General features: G+C 36.6%; 1 protein-coding gene across 4 annotated transcripts in view; it reads right to left on the bottom strand.

Annotated features, from left to right (window-relative positions):
- Positions 1–24,869, bottom strand: part of slain1a (SLAIN motif family, member 1a) — a 94,868-nt gene that overhangs the window by 35,936 nt on the left and 34,063 nt on the right. For all 4 annotated transcript variants that reach the window (XM_039745369.1, XM_039745370.1, XM_039745371.1 and 1 more), the window contains exon 2: positions 20,442–20,581. In XM_039745369.1, the coding sequence (XP_039601303.1) occupies positions 20,442–20,581 (140 nt within the window). The remainder of the gene's footprint in view (positions 1–20,441; positions 20,582–24,869) is intronic.

Raw genomic sequence — 24,869 nt, 5'->3', positions numbered from 1 at the left:
CAATGGAACCTAAACATAGAAAAAAAAATGGACAATGCAAAAATACATGTATGTACACATAAAATAACATTGCTTCCACAGGTCATCTTAAGGAACAATTTGTTGAGCCTTGTATCATATAAAAAAATGTAATATATAATCTAAAAATATAATCTACATCCATGCATCCAAAATACATAAAACAATATTGCACATCAATTTATTTGCACTTTACCGATTTTTACCCCATAATAATAAAAAAAAAAATCTTCATAAAAATGGGAAATGCATTTCAAATCCTTTATATTTAAAACGTGTATATTTATTTAACGCTAGGGTTACAACCCCCACAGGAGGATTAGTAATAATGATAATGAAGCTGAGAATTATGAGAAATATGCACAAAGCTTTCTCATAACCTACAGTCATCAGTTGTTAAATTTCTGTTTTTATCCTTTACTTATTTACTGCTTTGTAAACTGTGTATTCCACTTTTAGAACAAAAAGTACATTCAGATTTGACTACTATCAGCTGTTTGTTCACTACCTAGCACAAAGATGTATTCATCACATCTGACATTAAAGCAGCTCTTTTCAAACTAATCACTGTAGACTGTTTTAGAAGAAGAATAAAGACCTTTGCATCGCCTGTTACAACCCTTCATTAGTATTCTAATTCTTAATTTGCTGTGCTCCAAATATTTAGTTTATGGTTTAGGAAAAATACAAACTAAGTATATCAGAATAGCGGCAAGAAAAGTTTAAATGTGTGTCATAAAATCTGAGTTAAAACAAATTATTTACTACAAGTACAGTACATAACCAGACACACGGTTATGTTATATATAGAAGCAGAATAAGATTTCAACAATTACTTTTAGCCTTTCACATAACCCCACCATATGTATAATTAAGATCACTGCTGATTGGCAGAAAAAGCAAGTAAAGAAAAGATGTTTTAAAGAGGCTTTAAAATGCAAAATAATCTGACACACATTGTCTGTAGTGTACAGTTTGTCTATCCAATTACCTAACAACCTTTAAGCATTTCCAGCAGTTCCTGGAAGCATACAGCATCATTTTGAATTATAACGTGTGGGTCATTTTGAATTTAAATGTGGGTCTAAAGTCCATCAAGGGACAAGTGTTGATGAAAAAAACACTACCAAACACACACACAATGACTTTGCTTCTTTTATATGGAACAATACAGTATATTTTGAGGTGAGATTCAAACAAAATGCTTCTTAATGTATGCTGGGCCAAAAAGCACAATTAGCAGTGTGTTTGATTGAGTTAAATCAGTATTTGTGCCAGGCAAGAAAATGCTCAAAGTGCAATTAATAGTGGATTTTGGAAAGAGGTAAGTAGGGGGAACCCCCTACTTCAAGAAATTAATTCATTTTTTGCAACTTCAGTCTATCAGGTTTAGTAATCATGAAGAAACCTTACCTCTTACCATAAAAACCTTCCAGAAAGATGCCAGAAAATTGCACTAGATATCAGAGATAGACCATATCAAGAGTGTTACCACCTACATTACAGGAATGCAGTCTCCTGAGGTTAAAAAAAAAAAAAAAAGTCTGCTCTGCCCTTTCATATTTAGTTCCTTTGTGTTACGAGACCAGCTCAACCTACCATTGGTGTGGACTCCCAAGTATCTGTAATAGTGCATCACCTACACGATACCTCCACATCAACTCCAGGCACAGCGGCTCTTTAATGTAGCAAAAGTTTGTGAATTTCTCCTTGGGATTAATAAAGTATCTATCTATCTAAGGTTAATAATCAGTTCCATGATATTATTGATGCTATGTTGTGAACAGTTCTCTTTGCACCAAGAAACAAAGTTTTTCAGCCGAGGCCTTTACTCTTTATATACATGTAAACACACACCACCGTAAAAAGATGATTCCATGATGCTGGCCTTTGAGGTAGAGTTTGAAAGAAAAAGCTGAATCTGAAACTGGCAAACAGAAAGATGAAGGATGAAATGGGCAAAAGTTTGGAATTACACATCACCCATCATCAGCTTGGAAAAACCCATCATCCATTAACTGTGTTCTTTTACCCATTTTAATTTTTCACAGTTGCAGACAACACTGATATTTGTTGTGTACTACTTAAGGAAGTAGCCACCTGAGGATATGTAAAGTGTTTATTCCTCAAATTAAGGACTCGGATATATTTATCATCTTAATTAGATGTACATCTACAGTACATCTTCTGCTGCATTTTTCGTTCCTGGTTAGATGCACTGCCCATTCTATCAAGGCAGAAATTGATGCATTTGTATATCATCTTCTGTTTCTTGGTAATATGTTGCAAGGAATAACCTTCATTTCACAAATCAACAATAGACTAACATGTTTTTTGGGAAAGCCATTTTGTTTTGGCCATATTTGAACACAGAACTGAACGTTATAAGTACCAGTACTTTGCAACCCATGGAAAGACAATTTACACACTTAATTGACTAGAAAAACAAATTTAAGCTGTGATAACATGATTTCAAAGGTTTATGTAATAACCAATTGGCATTCACACATGATTTATTTGGGATGAGCTAAAAAGTGTTTACCATTAGAACACTGAAGTAATGGCTTTTGTAAATGGGGTCTTACAGTGAAATGAATACAAATAAATTACAGATGAGTCATTTCAAGCAAAAATAGCCATTTGCAACATGTCTTGGCTATATTTTTACACCAATTTAATAGTACCTTGATAAAAAAAAGTCAAAGTATATCAAAAACATCAAAACTTCTTGGTGATTCCAAACTTTTGAACATTACTGTCTTTTTATATACCTGTATAGCACAGCGCCACAAGACGATAAGTACATTAGAGTCCTAATTTGCAGAACAAACACTTTGTAGCCTGGAGTCTTCTAGATTATTAGCTTCAAATGCCTGGAGCTTGATCAGGTTGGATGGAGAGTTGGAGACTGTAAGTGGAAAGGTATTTTCAATTCTCTCCAGAGATGTTTATTTGGGTTCAAGAGTAGGCAACACAGGGGCATTCCCAGAGTTGTGCCTAAATCACTACTGTATTATTTTTGAATTGGGTCATTATCCTGTTGGAAGGGCGAACCTTCAGCCAGTATGAGGTCCAGAGTGCTCTATCGCAGGCTTTCATTAAGGACATTTCTGCATTTTGCTGTGGTCAACTTTTCCTCAACCCTGTCTAGTCTCCCAATTCCCTGCTTCTGAAATACAATGCCATAGCCTGATGCTGCAATCAACATGTTTCACAACTGGAATTGTATTTCACAGATGACAAAAACTGCCTGGTTTCCTCACATCAGGGAATCTTGTTTCTCACAGTCAGAGTCCATTAAGTGACTTGTTGAAAACTCTAAGCAGGCTTCCATGTGTCTTTGACTGAGAAGATGCTTCTGAATAGCCACGCTGTCAAACGGCACGGATTAATGGAGTGTTGCAATGATGGCTGTCTTACAACAAGTTTCTCTAACCTCTACATGAGTGCAGCTAGATTGACCATCGGATCCTTGTTCACCCCACACCTTGGCCTTCCTAACATGGTTGCTCAGTTCAGCCTGGTGTGCTCTTGGGAACAGTGAATGCTGCAGGATTGTTTTCTTTTGTAGCCTTCCCCAATTCCATCTCTAAGCTCCAAAGGCACTTCCTTTAAAACCAAGGCTTGGGTTTTGCTCCCGGAAACACTTTGAGCTACATGACCTTACACAGACAGGTAAGTACCTTTCCTAAAAGTGTCCCTATCAATATAATTGAAACAAACGTGTAGAAATATTTGACTTTATTGACTGTCATTGAGAAGCACCTGAGCCATATTTAATGTATCATAGCAAAGGTTCTGACTCCTTGTGCTGATATGCTATTTCAATTTACTCCTGATACTATTATTTAACACATTTTCAAACATTTATAAAATCACATCTTTGCTTTTTCCAGTGTAGGATATTAGTGTTTCTTGATCTGATGAGAGAAAAAAAAAACTTATTTAAATGCTTTTTAGCTCATAAGCATTCTGCCTCTCCCTAATTTACAGCCCTTATGTGTAACTATACCTTCAAAAAGGGAATATATAAAAAAAAAACAGGTAGATAGATGTTAGGGCCTTTTTGTAACTACTAAATGGCCCATTTGTAACCTACAGGGAACATTTGTACCTCTAGTAGGGACATTTTGTAACTTTAAAGCACATTTGTACCACAGCACAGGGAACATTTGTAACTTGTAGGGCCTTTTTGTAACACAAGTCAGGCTCTTAAGTAACAAGCCAAAAAAGGGTAATTTTGTAACACAATTGGCACTTTTGTAACAAAAAAAGGTGACTTTTTAAAAAATATTTTTCTATTTATATTTGTTTTGAACATTAATCTTAACCTTAGTAGGTTCCTGGTTTTAGCACATTGTTTGTTGAAAGGCTATAGCACCATAATACTTCATGCTGGATACACTATAGTTTTAATACACAGATAGATGTGAATTTTTTTTTAACTATATAGACATATTTAACTTTTATATTGAATCATTAATGTCACTCCTTCACCCTCTCTTTCTTTTCTATTCTCTTCACTGCCAAGATGAAATGAGGTGGACTGTTAGGCCGAGCTCTAATCCTGATGGATTGTTGTCCAGGTCTTGATGTTTGATACATGAGCTAAGATAAGAGGCTTTCAAATTTTAAAAGTCAGTGTGTTGTGCTGGTAAATTCCATGTTGTATTTGTGTATTTTTGTGATTGAGGGCACACCAGCAAACATTCTGAAGTCTCACAATGACAGGGCTGATTAGGCTGAATTGGTGTATTTCTGCTTTTTAAAAATGTTGTTGCTTAAGTAATTTCAATTTGTACTGAAGGTAAATTTTGTTTCTTCTCTGAGGCTTGCAGGAAGATGAAATTTCAAGAAAGTGAAATTTGTCAGGAGAATTAGATCACTACAAAAATATTAATAATGATTAACAATATTGTAGTGTTATGTAAAAAGTAGGAAATCAAAGACATAGTAAATTAATGTGAGTTTTACAAAAAGTAAAAGAACTAATATAAGGAATCCTGGCAATAACGATTGATTGCTAATAAAGCATGAAGCTTTTCTTATTAACGCACAGTAAGGTGTCAATGGCCTAACACAATTCTGATTTGTGTCTCGAGTTGTTTCTGCTCCTCTCTAAGGCCCACCACATGACCACTGAGACTGCTTTATGTATGTAACACTCCACTGGGACTAAGACTAAATAGTTTTAAATGAAAAAAAGTGAATTAAAACTTTAATGGAGACAAGCCTTGTGCAAATGTGGCCAGCACTTGGTTATATCAAGTTATTAATTAATACAACTTACTGAAAACAAGTGGGATTTTTGAATTTCTTTTATTCTTCCCTGTAATGTGTGCTCAGGGTGCCTTGAGTTACAAAGGCCAGCTGGTCAGTGGTGGTCATCAGTTGTGCTGACCTTTCTTTTCCATGTGCTTTCACTGGTGCAGTACACCCAAAACCCTAGAAGTGCAATCACAGAATGTCAGGCAATGACTAATTCTGTTTAAAAACGCAGAACAGTGTTTCTAAGTTTTGAAATCCTTAAAATATTATATTAAACTTAAATAAACTATGTTTAAAAATGGCAACATAAGGGAGAATAGTAACTGTATTATTACAGTATAAGGTAAAGACCACCATGTCGTCATGCAAACTTAATTTTCACAAAGTAGTTTCTTAAGTAAAATTTGAAAAACTGAAATTTCAAACAAAATATTCACAACAACCCTCCTCCATTCACTAAACATATTTGTTTTATAGTAAAATAATGTATATTTTATAATGTAATAGTCCATACCATACTAAAGTAAATGCTTTATACACTCCATCAAACAATGTAATCACAAACAAAATAACAGAGAACAAATAATACAAAAACACAATTCAGGAAAAAATATTTTTATTGAACAAAATATTACAACTACAAATGTCAGTATAGTTTTTTATTAAACAAAACAATTTTCACAATAATTAAGACATTTCATTCAAAATGCAATAATGAATCAGTGAAATAAACATTTTCAAAATAACAGTAACAAACTCTGACCAAATGTTAAAGCCATACATTCAGTTAACAGCTTGTGATCCTGAGGTACTCCAGGTTTGTTTTTCTGCCTTCATATTTAATTCTTGTTAGACTGTGAGTGATCTGAAATGTCTCTGCCATCTCCCCTCCTTCAGGGCAGCTGTCTTCACCCTCTCTTGTACTATTGGTTAAGGTTAAGTAAAAGAATGAAAGGACAAATATGATTAATTAGTTCACATCACAATGCATCTTAATTATATAATACATTACATGCACAAGTTAAATATGTACAAAACAAAAACACTTAAGCAATGTAAAATACAGAAAGCACAAAACATGAATAATCTTACCTTATGTATGATGTCAAAGATCAGTGAAGCTTCCAAGTTTTTGCAGGTCTTCATCTAGTGTGCTTGAAAACTCGCAGCAGCGGTCATTTCATTCACTTCCGGATAGCAAGATTAACACACAAAGCTTTATTAAGATGCTAACGGTAAAAATCACGTCTGTTATTTTATATTTATATATATATATATATATATATATATATATATATATATATATATATATATATATATATATATATATATATATATATATATATATATATATATACACACAGTATATATATATATACATATACACAGTATATATATATATATATATATATATATACATATATATATATATATATATATATATATATATATATATATATATAGTATATATATATACATACACACACACAGTGGTGTGAAAAACTATTTGCCCCCTTCCTGATTTCTTATTCTTTTGCATGTTTGTCACACAAAATGTTTCTGATCATCAAACACATTTAACCATTAGTCAAATATAACACAAGTAAACACAAAATGCAGTTTTTAAATGATGGTTTTATTATTTAGGGAGAAAAAATCCAAACCTACATGGCCCTGTGTGAAAAAATAATTGCCCCTTGTTAAAAAATAACCTAACTGTGGTGTATCACACCTGAGTTCAATTTCCGTAGCCACCCCCAGGCCTGATTACTGCCACACCTGTTTCAATCAAGAAATCACTTAAATAGGAGCTGCCTGACACAGAGAAGTAGACCAAAAGCACCTCAAAAGCTAGATATCATGCCAAGATCCAAAGAAATTCAGGAACAAATGAGAACAGAAGTAATTGAGATCTATCAGTCTGGTAAAGGTTATAAAGCCATTTCTAAAGCTTTGGGACTCCAGCGAACCACAGTGAGAGCCATTATCCACAAATGGCAAAAACATGGAACAGTGGTGAACCTTCCCAGGAGTGGCTGGCCGACCAAAATTAACCCAAGAGCAGAGACGACTCATCCGAAGGTCACAAAGACCTCAGGACAACGTCTAAAGAACTGCAGGCCTCACTTGCCTCAATTAAGGTCAGTGTTCACGACTCCACCATAAGAAAGAGACTGGGCAAAAACGGCCTGCATGGCAGATTTCCAAGACGCAAACCACTGTTAAGCAAAAAGAACATTAGGGCTCGTCTCAATTTTGCTAAGAAACATCTCAATGATTGCCAAGACTTTTGGGAAAATACCTTGTGGACTGATGAGACAAAAGTTGAACTTTTTGGAAGGCAAATGTCCCGTTACATCTGGCGTAAAAGGAACACAGCATTTCAGAAAAAGAACATCATACCAATAGTAAAATATGGTGGTGGTAGGGTGATGGTCTGGGGTTGTTTATCTGCTTCAGGACCTGGAAGGCTTGCTGTGATAGATGGAACCATGAATTCTACTGTCTACCAAAAAATCCTGAAGGAGAATGTCCGACCATCTGTTCGTCAACTCAAGCTGAAGCGATCTTGGGTGCTGCAACAGGACAATGACCCAAAACACACCAGCAAATCCACCTCTGAATGGCTGAAGAAAAACCAAATGAAGACTTGAGATGCTATGGCATGACCTTAAAAAGGCGGTTCATGCTAGAAAACCCTCACATAAAGCTGAATTACAACAATTCTGCAAAGATGAGTGGGCCAAAATTCTTCCAGAGCGCTGTAAAAGACTCATTACAAGTTATCGCAAACGCTTGATTGCAGTTATTGCTGCTAAGGGTGGCCCAACCAGTTATTAGGTTCAGGGGGCAATTACTTTTTCACACAGGGCCATGTAGGTTTGGATTTTTCTCCCTAAATAATAAAAACCATCATTTAAAAACTGCATTTTGTGTTTACTTGTGTTATATTTGACTAATGGCTGAATGTGTTTGATGATCAGAAACATTTTGTGTGACAAACATGCAAAAGAATAAGAAAACAGGAAGGGGGCAAATAGTTTTTCACACCACTGTATTATATATATATATTTATTTATGTATATTATTTATAGGTGAAAAAGCTCCATTTCTCAATATCCAAGCAAGGCTCTTCATACCTGAAATCCTTTTTGTCTGCGTATCAAAACTATCAGTTCATATTTCATATAGCGACATATTTATTATTAAAATAAAATAAAAATATACTGCTTCTGTAAAACAAAGCAGTAGCAATAAAAGACATGTAAAATAAACGGGCAAAAATATCAACTCATTACACATATCATGCAATATTCTGAAAAGGATTAAATATTAAAATCATGCACAGTATAGTACAACGGTAATTGAAAAAAATAGAATCATCTAGCAGGTGCTACACCGGGCACCTAATGCTTAAAAAGACGTCCCAATGTGTATTATCTCTTGCGAGTTTTTGATGAAGTGCCGCTAGAAAAAAAAACAGAACCATCTAAAGTGCGCTCCACCAGGAAATGAGCGCTCATAAAGCCATCTCAAGCGAGTTTTTGCTGAAGTGTTGCTACTTGAATAGATTGTTTTCTGCTCACCACGGACCATCAAAACGATCAGGACGTTCAGAGACATTTATGTACTAATACATAAACGACACACAGCTGTTAAAAACTGATCATTTAATCCAAAATATGCTTAATTAAGAATAAAAGATACAAATGCTCCCGAAAGTAATTTTTTTGCTTTCTGAGCAGATAAAAGAAGATAATACGATTTAAAAAGGAAAGATGGTACATCAAAACACCCTTTTTCAATTACTAAAGGTTATTAAGTGTCACCATTAATTCACGATTTATTATATATTTAAAATGTGGAACATTAGTAACTGGGGCAGTTAAAATTAAAAAAATATTAATAACTTTAAAAATATAAAACCAAATTGCACAATACTTTGCACATGTCTTGATACATGTATTTAACACATTTTTTGAAAAAATCAGCACAATCGGTCATGTGGATCAGGCGTAAAATAAAATCTAAATTCAAACACCTTTCCCACTTCACGCTGAATGACAGGTCGACCTGATGGCTTATGCCCTTCAGGGCATTTTTTGGACGATCATGATAAGGCAATTTGGGAGGTTGTTACAGACTTAGATAATTATGTGTCATTAATAAAACGTGCGTCTTCCGCGAGATAACTGAAACTTTTTTACTTTTATCTTTTTTTCTGACAGAATCAACGGGTAGGGATATTTTGTACCATGAGCGAGAAAAACATGCAGGTTAAAAAAAAAACAAACAAACTGTTCAAGAAAAAAATATGGGAAGATTGAAAAGCAGAGATGAATTAATACAAATGGCACAAAATCCACCATAAAACATCATTTTTGTTTTTTTAGGACCCCAAAAGAGAGATCGGTACAAATGCTCCTGATGGATGGATGGATAGATAGATACTTTATTAATCCCAAGGAGAAATTCATATAATCCAGCTGCATCATACTGATACAAAAAAAAAACAATATTAAATTAAAGAGTAATAAAAATGCATGTAAAAACAGAAAATAACTTTGAATAATGTTAGCATTTACTCCCACGGGTGGAATATTGCTGTGGCATCATAAAAAATGAATTCTTCCTCAAATCAGCCTCCAATAATGAAGACGGCTATTGAGTGTCACTGCATATGTATTCACTCATATTGACTAATTGATTTTTAATCAGACAGACACATAATATCTATAGCCAAATTTCTAATTCTGATTCTATTGTCCATAATTGTGAAAGCCGTAACACACAATAGTTTCAAACAATGAAAGGGTTACATTTTATTAAAAAAATAAAATAAAAAATAAACAAACAAACCCGATGCAATTAAGTACAGTACTGCGTTAGAGTTTGGAATTTATTGACACCACAAACACTTTGATATGCCCAAAAAACTAATGCACTGTAATTGCAAGGTTCATGTTGGAGAGGCTGATTAACTCTCTGCACATCACAGTGCTATGTGAACACACTTTTCATCAGTTTATTAATAGCCATATTGTTCATGCCAAATCATTATAAAAATATAAATAACATTTAAATGATTATTTATTAAGACACTCTTGATGCACACAAGTCTTTTTCTATGGAACTGGATCTGACACTCATGTTTGCAAAGATGGTGTAAATGTGTTAACGTGATTCTGGATGAACTTCAACTGTGCTAGACAGTGTTAACACCAAGAGTAATGAGTACAAGCATGTGTAAAGTGAAATTCATAATTTTCTCATTGTTCAATTTGAAATGCTTGAACATCTCAAGCTTCATGATTTTAATAAGTATTAAAAAAGCTGTTAATTGTTAAATTATCAAGCATGACTCAAATAGTTTTAGACACTCACAAATACCAAAGAAAATCCTGTGTACTAACAGTAGAAGCTACAAACAATAAAAAAAGGTTCAAACTAACAGCTTCTTTGTAGAATTAACAGTATATGGTATTATGGCAAGAGGTGATTCAGGGAAATCACTACAGAAAACATGATATATTTATCATATAATCAGTCATTCTCCATATTCTTCATAATTCATAATTCTTCAGTGCAGAATTAAAAAGATCATCAGCACATCCTGGTTGAGGCAAACACATACCAGGAACCCTGGGGAAGATACCCAGTCAATGTAGTGCACATACACTAGCACATTTGCTACAAATGTTTTTGTGTAATTTTGTGTAATTTCTGCTAAATCCAATATACAAATTAACATTTATTATTTCCAATGACTGTTTATACATTTTACTTTTATTTACATTGCAAACAAACTTCCTTATGAATTGATGTTTTAAATTAACCCAAAACAAATGAAGTAAACATTTTTAACTAAAGCCAATGTCACATAATGCGACTTCCAGTCAAACTTGTCAACTCATAAAAAGGCAGTCCATTTTTAAGTAAATACTAGGTGTCGTCACCCCCACTACCTTCGCTACACACCAGCAACTTCGCATCTCTGCCGCTCGCATATGTGGATTTCACTTTCACCAAACAACAAATCTTTTAAGTTCTTGCGGATACGCCTCATCATTGGGAAGAAACACTACGTTTCCCTGATGGCTACACAAATTAGATGATCTACAAGTCTCCGACTTAAAGTTTAAATCCGAACAATATATTCGATCTCTTTTCGCTGTTCCTTTATTTCACCAAGTAATAATTTCTGTCTGCGATCTTTACTATCATTTTTTGGAGACTTTCGAATTTTCGTACTTCCATTATCTCTAACCTGCTCTGCAAGTGTAACACAGCAATGTTTTTGAATTCTTTACGATGTTCTACTTTGTCATCTACTCCTTGTCTTTTATTTCTGGCCCCGGGTGTGGTTAAATCTCTTGGCACAAAGTCTAGTCTTGCAGGACGTGAAAGTGTCGCTCTGAGAAAAATCACTTCTCGTCTCTCTTCCCAAGACTTTTTTTTTTATTATAATAGAGATAAATAATTGAAGGTCTGACTCAGTCTCTGTGGGTAAGTGCTCACGTACTTGCGGAAGATTGGTGAGGTAATTGAGGAGAGATGCATCTGCACGTGAGGATGCGGTCTGTCTTAGTTGCTTCACTGGCTTTCTGCAGTGTGTGAGGGAAATGTGCCCACGAAAGCATTTAAGGGGGAGCCAGCATGGGGAAATAGAACAATGAAAGGAAAAAAAAATGGAGGTTAAAGAGAGGGATGGAGAGAGAAAGGTAGGAGGCAGAGGAAGCCTGTGTGAGGGGAACGAGTGAGAGAGAGAGAGAGAGAAGGCATTCAGCGAGGTGGAAGTCCCTTGGGGAGCATGCATCTGATGCTCAGGAGCTGAAGGAGGTCACTCCGGCAGAACGGTCTGGGAGTGACAAGCTGGTCGGTTGGAGTGACTCACCACATAAATCCAGAGAGAAGCAGTGGAGCTACAGGAGAATTATAAGGCTCAGTGAAGGCTGGGAAGCCATGGACCGCAGGGGCATGACTCTGGCAGCAGGAGTCGGAGACTTGGCTTTACTGACCTGCCAGAGACACAGAAGGTTGCAGGGGCCTGAGCCTCGGAGAAGATGCAGAAGGGGAGCAGAACTGCTGGTTAGTCATCTCATTGGCTGCAACTACCCGGTTGGGGTTAGCTGAGGAAAGGTACATTTTCAAAGCAGTGCACCTGGGACTTCATTTTTAAGGATACATCCTTGCCATGATTTTAGCTTCAGTTTTAAAGGATTGTTTATTTAACTTTGATTTTTTGGATTATTTATTTATTGAAGATCTGCACTGCACTATTTACTTGGACATGGTGGTTTTTGACTGTCTTTAATAAAAACACTTTTGCACTTTTATGCATCTACCCCTTGCTATGTGTGTGTGTGTTCTCATCCACTGGCTCATCCTCTGGTACATTATAGGCGGTGGCAGGTTCAAGTAGCTCCAAGGATGCAACCAGTAGCATGGAGCCAACCCACACCATCACACCAACCATCTAGCACAATTGTACTAACCCCTTTTTGCGACAGCCAAAAAGTGTGGTGCCTGACAAAGCCCCTGAAAATAGGGGGACAATGTATAAAAATGTCTGTCTTTTATATACAGTTTAGACAATATTTTTGTTAAACCCCTTGAATTAAAGCTGAAAGTCCTGTGGTCCCCGGGATGCCCAGGAGGACGAGAGGAGGGCTTGTGCCTCCTCCAGACCGCGAGGGGGAGTCCGTCCTGGTTATGTTGGGGGCCTCGGGTAAAGGGCTTGTAGGCCCAGCCCTGTAGGGACCCGTGGCCACCGCCAGGCGGTGCCCCGATGCCGGTATATCCCATGTGGTCCCCGGCCGGGACGCCCAGGAGGACCAGAGGAGGGCTTGTGCCTCCTCCAGACCGAGAGGGGGCGCCCGTCCTGGTTATGCTGGAGGCCTCGGGTAGAGGGCTTGGAAGCCCAGCCCTGTAGGGGCCCGTGGCCACCGCCAGGCGGTGCCCCAGTGCCTTATTATCCCAGGAGCGGATTCCTGTTGTGGTGGAAGTGCCGGGGGGAAGACGACAGGGGACACCCGGATGGCTTCCGGGTGCGCAGCCGGCACTTCCGCCACACGGGGGTGTGTCTGCAGGAGATTGCAGGGAAGCAGCTGGAACACATCCGGGTTCCTATAAAAGGGGCCGCCTCCCTCCAGTCAGCAGTGGAAGTCGGGTGGAAGAGGATGGAGCTGGAGTGAGGACTGGAGGCGGCCAGGAGGAAAAGAGGCACAGGACTGTGTGGCCTGGACATTGGGGGAATCGGTGCAAGAGGCACTGGGGTTTGTAGTGCACGTAAATCTTGTACATAATAGTTGTAAATAAAACAGTGTGTGGTGACAATATGATGTCCGTCTGTCTGTGTCCGGGTCCAAGTTCACAGTCCATACTTCAATCACGTCTTGAATTTTTTGTTTCAAATCCATTTTGGTGGTGTGCAGAGCCAAAATTTGAAAATTGTGTCATTGTCCAAATAGTTATAGACCTGACTGAATTGTATGAAGTATATTTTATACACGCACACACACACACACACACACAAGCATAAAAAGGTCAAGTTGATTGTGTGACAAAACATTTGAAAGTGCAAGATATGTGACCTGTGTGACTTTGACCAATTGCACGAGTGCTGGTGCCGGATGTGGTAGTTGTAGCATCCCAGAAATGTTGTACTCAAGGGATTTTCAAGCCCTAGTCTTGAATTTTACAAAGAATGGTGTGATAAACAAAAAAATCCAGTGGCAACACTGTCATGTTCATTAAAATATCAGGTTTTTTTTTTGTACCTCAGAATGAATGATTTGAAGGTTAAGCTTAAATATTCACATGATTATAACTAAAAATCAGCAAGAAAATCAGATGGGTCAAGCAATCTTTAAATAGATATTTAAGACATGGCCTGATTAACACTAGAATTACCAGAGCCTACGAAAAAACTCGTAATTCCGTCCCACCTTAAACTGCTTCTTAAATCCCTTCACACCTCTACGCCAGCGCCCTTTGTCTTCTAAATGTGCTGATAAAGAGAAGTCGGCTATTCCATCCCCCCACCAATTTAGAACGTGCAAGAACTTCTCTCAGCTCATGCCTTGATTGAGTATCTGGGAGTGAAGTGGAGTTTTAGAGTGGAAATAATAGATCGTTGTTTGGAACACACGCATTTCATGTCTGTTCTGTTTCTACAGTAATCTGTGTCAACACATTGTTAAAACAGAAACTTTTTTATATTCTAGTAGTAGATGACAAAATGTAGGCATAAACTATATAATGTATGAAGCCTGAAGTCCAAAGAGCAAAGAAACATTTTCACAAGAATAACACAATTGCACTTTTATTCAAACATATAACTGCAGAAACAAAAGCCGCCTTAACATGCGACATTGACACCAGTTTACTGTAACTGACACCGTGGCTCAATAGACTCAGCCCCCGCTTGGGAATCAAGGGGTCGCGGGTTTGATCCTGCGCCCCTCCGTTTTGAGAAGTAAACTGCTCTTGTCTTACTGTTTTAGAATAAAAGCATACATTTGATTTCAGTCTGTAACAGCCGGTGCAGTTTATGATCCTTGTAAAGGTTAGCTTTTTTTTTATTCACTTTTCACTCTCTCAGTCGCGTTCAGAATCAATCCATACAACCCCATCTGACACGGCTGTTTTCACTAAAGACGCGCTATAGCTCTGCAGTGTACCACGATGCATACTAACGCACAATCACCCCCCCGGTTCTGACACACAACGCTGGAAGCTGCCTTCTTCGTATCTCACCGTCACTTGCTTTTCGCTTTATTGAGTGTTCCTGCCAGTCCCCGCATGTTGCTGTATGCTTTTCTTTGTACTACAGGACATGCAGAGGAAAGAATGGTAAAGACCAGTAACTTCGGCGCTATATGCAATCATCAGACACTCCCCATCTGCCCGTGTCGCTCAAACACAGGAACATATATTGGTGTAAAGTATAACAAAAGTGCACTTTTATTCAAGTGCACTTTTCCATCGCTTTTCCTGTAAGAAGCAGTGTACACACTTCTCTATCCAGCATACAGCAACATGCGGGACTGGCAGGAACACTCAATAAAACTGAATAAAAAGAAAATCAAGTGACGGTGAGATACGAAGAAGGCAGCTTCGCCAGCGCCTGTGTGTCAGAACCGGTGGGGGCGTTAGTATGCATCGTGGTACAGCACAGAGCTATAGCGCCTGTATTCTGTTTCTTTTGTACTCCAGGGCACGCAGAGGAGAGAATAGTAAAGGGCAGTAAGTTTGGCGCTATATGCAATCATCAGACACTCCCCATCTGCCCGTTGTTTTGTTATACTTTTCAATACTTTTATACTGCTCAAACTGGCATGCTCAAAAATACACGTGTAATGCCACGAAAAGTGCACGCAGACACTTCATTTCGCAAACAAAACAAGTGCACTTTTATTCAAAACTACCTGTATAACCGAAGAAAAAAGAAAGCAAGTTACAGTAGGCGATTGATACGACATCTTGCATGGTGCAATGCTAAGAAGTGCAGATTTTCATTCCGTGCTATATGAAATCATCACATTCAAATATTAACAGTTCCCACACACCCAAGGACCGTCCTTCCTACATTTACACACGTGTACTTGTTGCCGTGTACACACCTCTCTGTGCTATGGTTTCTATTACACTGAATGAGCACCTGACACTGTACTTTCTTCCCTGGGGAAGGTCCCATCAGAGAATTTCCAGTTCCTGCATAAATTCACACCCGATCTGACGCTGTTCGCTTTCAAATAATATTGCATTAGTGCGATTATATTTTCACATATATTGTCTCTTTCTTTCAGGTGTGTAATAGAAACCACAGCATAGAGAGAAGTGTGTACACTGCTTCTTACAGGAAAAGGCGATGGAAAAAGTGCACTTGAATAAAAGTGCACTTTTGTTATACTTTTACACCAATATATGTTCCTGTGTTTGAACGACACGGGCAGATGGGGAGTGTCTGATGATTGCATATAGCGCCGGTTACTGGTCTTTACCATTCTTTCCTCTGCATGTCCTGTAGTACAAAAGAAAAGCATACAGCAACATGCGGGACTGGCAGGAACACTCAATAAAACGAAAAGCAAGTGACGGTGAGATACGAAGAAGGCAGCTTCGCCAGCGCTTGTGTGTCAGAACCGGGGGTGATTGTGCGTTAGTATGCATCGTGGTACACTGCAGAGCTATAGCGCGTCTTTAGTGAAAACAGCCGTGTCAGATGGGGTTGTATGGATTGATTCTGAACGCGACTGAGAGAGTGAAAAGTGAATAAAAAAAAAAGCTAACCTTTACAAGGATCATAAACTGCACCGGCTGTTACAGACTGAAATCAAATGTATGCTTTTATTCTAAAACAGTAAGACAAGAGCAGTTTACTTCTCAAAACGGAGGGGCGAGGATCGAACCCCCGACCCTTGATTCAAGCGGGGCTGAGTCTATTGAGCCACGGAGTCAGTTACAGTAAACTGGTGTCAATGTCGCATGTTAAGGCGGCTTTTGTTTCTGCAGTTATATGTTTGAATAAAAGTGCAATTGTGTTATTCTTGTGAAAATGTTTCTTTGCTATTTGGACTTCAGGCTTCATACATTATATAGTTTATGCCTACATTTTGTCATCTACTACTAGAATATAAAAAAGTTTCTGTTTTAACAATGTGTTGACACAGATTACTGTAGAAACAGAACAGACATGAAATGCGTGTGTTCCAAACAACGATCTATTATTTCACTCTAAAACTCCACTTCACTCCCAGATACTCAATCAAGGCATGAGCTGAGAGAAGTTCTTGCACGTTCTAAATTGGTGGGGATGGAATAGCCGACTTCTCTTTATCAGCACATTTAGAAGACAAAGGGCTGCGAGAGGTGTGAAGGGATTTAAGAAGCAGTTTAAGGTGGGACGGAATTACGAGTTTTTTCGTAGGCTCTGGTAATTCTAGTGTTAAGTCCAAAAACAGACATCTCTACTCTAGAGGCATTATATACAAATAAAGTTGGTTTATATTACTGTTAACACTACATTAAGTACTGTAAGACAGTAATGTTACTTTTACAGTAAAATTCCATTTTTTAATTCAATTTTGATTTTGGGTAGAATTTAGTTTATTTTTGTTTAAAGAAAAGTTTCCAATATTTATCATTTCCAAATCAAACATTAATTGACCCAGACTGACATTTCTTCACCTTTTTATTATTAAGCAATATTATAAACTGTCATTTATAAATGTTTTCAGTGAATTCTACAATGATACAAAGAAGCAAAAATATGCATATTGTATTGGGTGTAACCCAGCTAACAATTTAGTCACAATTTAACAAATATGCTAGAAACATGTAACACTGAACTTTTAAAAAAGAAACACTTATCATCAAGATCCCAACATTTATTCAATGTAAATACAAAAACACCACAGACACATTCAAGCTTTCAGTGCACCACAGCTACTTGCTTTCTATTGTTAAATAAATATCATGTAACAGCTTCAAAATGTATGCTATGGCTGAAGCATGCTGAAAAATCATATTAAAAGAAATGCATACGTAAAATCTACATGGACTGTATCAGTATTTAGCAGTACTATTGTATGAGCTGCTGGTAAGGTAAACTATGGAGAAGTAGTGTGAAATTCACCTGATTTCTCTGATCTTAAAAAAATCTTAAAAAAATGTCCTCATTGAATACATATTGTTGAATTTTGTTATCTTCTGTTTTCTATAAACCATTAACTTTCTTTCAATGAATACAAGTCAAAGACACTATTTTTGCTTGATTGAATAATATGATACAAAACCTTCTTGGCAGTCAGTAATTGATTTTATGATAATTTTGATCGCAGCACAATGCTAGTTTATAATTACACCCTGCCACACCCAGTTTTCCTAAGCATGTATGAAGAAGCAGACAAGTTAAGGAATGATGCAGATTCTAGACCTCACTACAGCACAGAATGAAAGCAAAATCTTCTCTTTAGTAATTGAAGCGACTATTTTTTTTCAAAATGTTATTTTTATTTATGTTGAAATTTAGCACAAATATTACTACTCATTTCGATGCATACATTTTATAAAATATATACTGCTGATATTGTATGTAACAAATTCTTAGTTTGAGTTTTCAGATATCATTGGTTTCACCTGTTATGTACTATAGTACCATTAGACTAAACATAAGCATTACAACATTGTGAAGCCCAACAAGCTCAACCATCATATTTGCCTACATTGTCCAAAATAACATCAAGTCAAAATATGAAGGTCCCTAAGGTCCTGCTTTCCACCATGCTACTTCATAATTTGTTCCATGTGTCTATGGTTTTTGTGGCATTGTTATGCAAAATCCAAAGCAAATTTATTTTACCTGTACAATATGATAAGAATGTGCATCTAAATCAATATTTTTGCAACATAAAATATAAAGGACTTATGAAACATGTAATGACATTGAATTAACTTCACTGTTGCACCAAGAATGCAAATAAATCTATTTTTTCTTGATTACAATTTCGGTTCTTTAATGCCATCTCTCTAAATACAGAAAATATCATTAAAGACAAACAATAGTAAAAGAAAGTAAAGCTGGGAAATTAATTGTAAAATTGGAGCAATTGCAGCCTTTCGATATTGTGGCAAGAGCATATGTCTCAAAATAAATAAATAAAAGGACATCAAACAGTTTATACATGAAAACCAGTCTCCATAACAACTGGCTCTGGGTGAATTAATTTACTCCGTTTCCATAGCAACCACTACTACACACTATAATTTTAAATTTTTCCCTCCATTGAAGACACAGTCACTGTCTTCTTAGCAAAAGAACTCATTTTAAATTACTAAAATGAGAAACTTATTTTAAATGTTGCATACATCATTTGTATATTGTTTTGTTCTTCTGGAGTGCAATGTATATTAATCTGAAATATCAATTTATATATTACGTATATTATCTTTCACTTCTAGACAAAAAACATTTTTTTTTCAATTTTCCAGAATAAAAGAGGAATTAAACATTCAAAACATATTAAGCAAAAGGCAAGGCTATTGGAAAAAGGATGAGCATGCCTTGATTTCTTCTATCTTATCAAAAAAAACGTTATTGACTAAGCCGGTTTTCAAAATGACTGAAATGAAGATGCCTTTCATTCATTTTTCAAACCTGCTTACTACATTGCAAAGAAAATATCCAATCACCACCAAGATCAAATCCTGGAGGCAGGCACCAGTTCAACACAAAGCACACTTACTCAGAACAGACTGATTTTGAGTCACCAGCCAACCAAACCTGCATGGTATTGTCCTGAGTGAAGAAAACCCATGAAGACAGAGGGAGAATGTGCAAACTATGAATCTAAACCTCTGTAGCTATAATGTAGTGCTAATCCCTTTGAAATTATAATGGCTTTGATTACTTCTGTTGTTCTTTTATTATATATTTATTAAAATAAAAAAGCAAAATATTTTAAATTAAGAACATTACAAATGTTTTCTTTTGAGATTATGGAACTTTTTGCTTTGAAAAGAGATTTTACATTAGACTTCATACGTATGGAAAATAAGATGTACAGACAAGGCACATTTAGACTTCATTCACAAATTTTTATATACTGAACATAATGTTCTTAGGCCCAAAAATAAAATTTTAGGGTTGTGGGGGACACAACCTATTCAGACAGCACTGAGTGCAAGGCAGGAAAAAAAAAAAAAACAACAACAATAGACAGAGCCAACATAGAATAACAAATTAACCCCAAACTCCCTAAGTGGAACATAGGAAGCACTGTGGAGACAACATAGTCTCATATGTATCACACTTTACACTCAGCATCTTCAAAAGAGAAATGGCAAGCTTTACAAATGTCACAGATCAATAGCATTACCAATAAACAGAAAGAAAGAAATGAACTTACACTCTCATCTATATAAAAAAAAGACATTATAATTACTTCAATAATTAATTACACAACATCATCAGTAATAACTGGCACATTTTAAGACCCTCAATTTGGGAAAGTTAATACCAGTTTTGGAATAAAAACACCAAACCACAGCAGTATGCACAATACTAACTAATAACAATTTGCTTATTAGATCTTCTAAGTCTACCAGTAAATGACAGTATTTATTTATAGCTGTGTGAAGAAATGTATTACCTTGCTCAAGCCTCAAGCAGAGGGATCTTTTGGCAGCTTCTACATCAGATGGCAAGTTATCCAGCACTTGCCTGCACCACTGTAAAGGGTTAAGGCTCCTTTTTTGTGGTGCAAATTTTGACTTTGGTAAAACATATAACCTACAAAGAAAAAAACATCAAGTCAATTTAATGTATTAACAGCTACAATATTCAAATTTACACAGTAAATCTGTCAGCAGTATTTCTAAGCCAAACACCTTAGTCGCCATTCCCCTCACCCCCAAATATGAGGAATGTTTAGATAAATATAAAAAAATAATCTTTACCTGAAATACTAAGGACAACAAAAGACCCTGCTTTCTCTGTAATTGCGAAACAATTTCTTAAGAATATAAAGCCCAGGGCTTAAACACTTAAATGGATTTGATCCATGGCTAAGACAGAGACCCCAACGTGACATTTTCATCACGCACTCCTTCTCTCAATATTAAGTTTAGATGTCACTGTCCTTCAACACTTCAGCAGCTTCCAGAATAAAAACTATTAAAACGATCTTCCTATTTTTTATCTTGTCTTGATAATAGACTGCAATTAAATAAATTATAAATATAATTACACTACATTCCAATTTTAAATCTCATATTTGTACTTGTTTTAGTTTGTGAAATCTGACATCTTCCATTTAACATACATCCATCCATCCATCCATCCATTTTCTAACCCGCTGAATCCGAATACAGGGTCACGGGGGTCTGCTGGAGCCAATCCCAGCCAACACAGGGCACAAGGCAGGAACCAATCCTGGGCAGGGTGCCAACCCACCGCAGGACACACACAAACACACCCCAAACACCAAGCACACACTAGGGCCAATTTAGAATCACCAATCCACCTAACCTGCATGTCTTTGGATTGTGGGAGGAAACCGGAGCGCCCGGAGGAAACCCACGCAGACACGGGGGAGGCGAACCCGGGTCTCCTAACTGCAAGGCAGCAGCGCTACCACTGCGCCACCGTGCCGCCCATTTAACATACATTTGAAGTGTTTTTTTTTTTTTTGGTCTTTCTTTATTAAACAAAAATTTCATGCCTGTCTAAAAACAGAATCCTGCACATTACAATTATACATTAAACTAACCACATTCAAAAACCTGACAGTTAACCTTTGTAAATTTTCATTTAATAATAGTAATTGCCGATATAATTATTTCAAAATGTAGAATATGAGAAGCATTTCAGGGCCAAATATGCTTGAGAGAAAAATAGTCAATCATGGCAACTCAAAGGGTTAATGAGTTTAATTCAGACTGTTCTTCAGAGCTTTTTACTTGCTCCACTGCATTTGCATTCATCTATTACATTATTGTGCGAGTGCCACAGAGTAGATGCCAGGAAAAATAAGTACGTCTTGAGATAACGTTTGATACAAGTTAAGCAAATTACAGCTGCATATGTCAACACAGTTTTAACTTGATGTTAAAGTACAAGCAGTATCATTTTCATCAAAGCCATGCCCTAACATACTGTACATCACAGTTTGGAACCACATTATTCACCATACCTTTTTATTTGAATAATGCTATCAATGAAGGGACTCACTGATTATAGCTTACACTTTTTCTTCATTGTTTCTATTCATACATTTACTTAATTGTTAACCTCACATTGCAATGCCCACTGTACTGGCACCTCTACACACGTTCAAACTCTATCATCTGGATACGTACAGAAATAGATCAGTGGTGGATGAAAAAGGGCGCACAGACCAAGGTAAAAGTTTAAAAAGAAAAAAATATCTTTATTTATGACTAACAGAAAAATAACACTTCAGTGACATGCACTCAAAGTAAATGCAATGACAAGAAAAAAAAAAAAAACAACAACAACAACTGGTCATCCTCTTTCCAACAATACAAAAATCAACCGTGTTGAAAAAAGGACAGTTACCAAAAGAAAAAAGTGAAATAATGGCACAACAGCAAAATACACAGGAAAATCAGTGGAAACTCAAAATATATTCATGGAATGCTTTCCCAAAAAACTATCACACTTGCTCTACAGTTGTCTAATCACAAAACATGCAAATGATGACCTCTGCTTGATACTTTCTCTCTATTATATGCTAGGCCCGGTTTATTGAGCTGAACTCATTACACGTCAGCTCAGCAAAATCATATGGAGACACCGTCGTGACAATCCACCTGATGCGGTGTCTCTTCGGTAGAATGGCACCCCACATCCCAGTATCTTTGATGCAAGCGTTTAGCCATTGTCATGCAATAGTACAAGGATCCTCCACTTTCAACTAACTTCCTGAAATTTTCTTTCACTCTCTCTCTCTGGGTTTTAAGCCAGTTTTGCAAAATGAGTTGTAAGAGCTAATGTGCTAATTTTTAATATCAGTAACCTCTGCAACACATGTATCTAAACGGAAGTCCTTTCCTCTGCAAGCTCGAAGAAGCTCTGAGATGTTGAGGTACCAGTGCTTGAGAGTTTAATGGAAGCGACAGGCCTCCTCACTCCCCAATTGCACAGCTGGCAGAGCTTCTTCCTGCAGCATGCTTCTGTGTCACTGCCCTGCCATTTCTCTCCTGCAGACACCTTGCAAGTAAGTGGACCTTTAATAACTAACTACTGTATAAACAAAGAAAAATATAGATATAATTAGTTATTTTCTTTAACAAAATTATCCCGGTGATATAGGTTATTACACAAATATTAATCTACTTTGGGAGTACAAAGTAAAGCAATAGCAAAGCACACTATTTTAATCACTGTGCTTTGTCCCTGTTCATTTGGTTATTTACAAGGATAGCTCCTTCTAGAGTTTTAGAGATTGAAAATTCAAACTTTAAAATCATTTTAAGCAGATGGCTGTCTCAAAAAGTACTGGATTTCAAATTAAATAATTCAATTCAATTACTTTCCCAGGTATGACATTCTCATTTCTCATTGAAATTCATGTAGGCACAAGTTTAAGAATTTATTCTTATGATAAATTAATCTAGTAGCCAAGAGGTTTCTGCTCTAGTTTTTTGAAATGTAATACTTTTTTTATAGTTGAATGTTCCTCTTCCTTTAATCTATAATAACAATGCTGTAAAACCACAGTCTACCTCATTCAGATGTGTCAATTAATCTGTAGAATACATCTCTGCCAATCCACATTGCTCTCTCTGCTTTGGGTACAGTATTAAAATAAATTTTGATGCATTAATTGATCAATCAATTTCAGGTTGTTAAGCTTTGCCTGGTTTCTAGAATCCTAAAGATGGTTTAGGTTGGGTTTCAGGTTCTTGACTAGTGTGTGCATCTGTGTTGAGGTATTCTGAGCTTTTTGGCGCTCTTCATCAATTCACACATCTTTGTTTAATTCACTACACTTCTGGCAAAAGTACATTTTCCATGCAAATATATAGTTACTGTATTAGTTACAGATGTTATACAAGTCAATTTGAAATAAAGCAGTCTGTAATCCCAGAATTAAAAGAACAGCACCATAAATGAACAAGCAAAAAAATTAAGAACATAGTAAAGTTAGTTTAGAGCATGTACTGTATGGGAACAGGGAGCACAGTTTATATTTTGGAAAAAATAATGATATGAGAGAACACATTCAACTCCTCAGTTTTTGGATATGCATATCAGGATATGACCAAGAGAGTGTGTGCTTGGGAGCATGCACTTATACATCACCCACCACATGACAAACCACCTCAGGATCCAAAATCAGGACACGAGTGAGGCGACGCCTCAGCACAGCACTAGTTCAAATTGAATGAAAGTGTGAGTTTTTTTTTTAATTAAAAAAAAATAAAACAGCGGCTGGAGTGCCAATCCTGCCACCAACCCCCAAGTTTTCCTTGCAAGATGGGGGACCTGCTTGCATACCAAGGACAAAGCAATTGCAGTTTAAGGACCTTCATCTATTATTCATCAAGTCCTACCCTCAAATTCCAAATGACACCTACTGCAAATAAAGACAAAGTTAAACATGCTATTTTGCACTAAAAAAAGCATGTAAAAGAGTCAGTGTGAAAATGTAAGTACATACTTACTGTACCATATTTATTAAGAAGGCAACTTCTGTTAGATACAGCTAATCAACGGCATTTAATTAGCTAATGACAAAGTCCGGTTTCATAAAAACTAGAAACTTTAATCATTTTACCTCGGACATAAATTCTTGTGTGTCACATAAGCACTTCTTGTTGTTCAATCTATTAAAGTTTATAAATCCATTTATCAAGCAGGCAGTGTGGCGCAGTGGTTAATGCTTTGGACTTTAAACGCTGAGGTTGTGGGTTCAAATCCCACTACTGAGACTGTATGCCCCTAATCAAATCACTTCACCTACCAGTTCTCCAAACGGAAAAAGAAATGTAACTAATTGCATCTGTAAGTCGCTTTGGATAAAGGTGTCGGCCAAATAAATTTAAATGTAAAT

This window comes from Polypterus senegalus, chromosome 2, assembly GCF_016835505.1.
Source record: "Polypterus senegalus isolate Bchr_013 chromosome 2, ASM1683550v1, whole genome shotgun sequence".
Taxonomy (NCBI): Eukaryota; Metazoa; Chordata; class Cladistia; order Polypteriformes; family Polypteridae; genus Polypterus; species Polypterus senegalus.
This window is presented reverse-complemented; position numbering and strand designations above follow the sequence as displayed.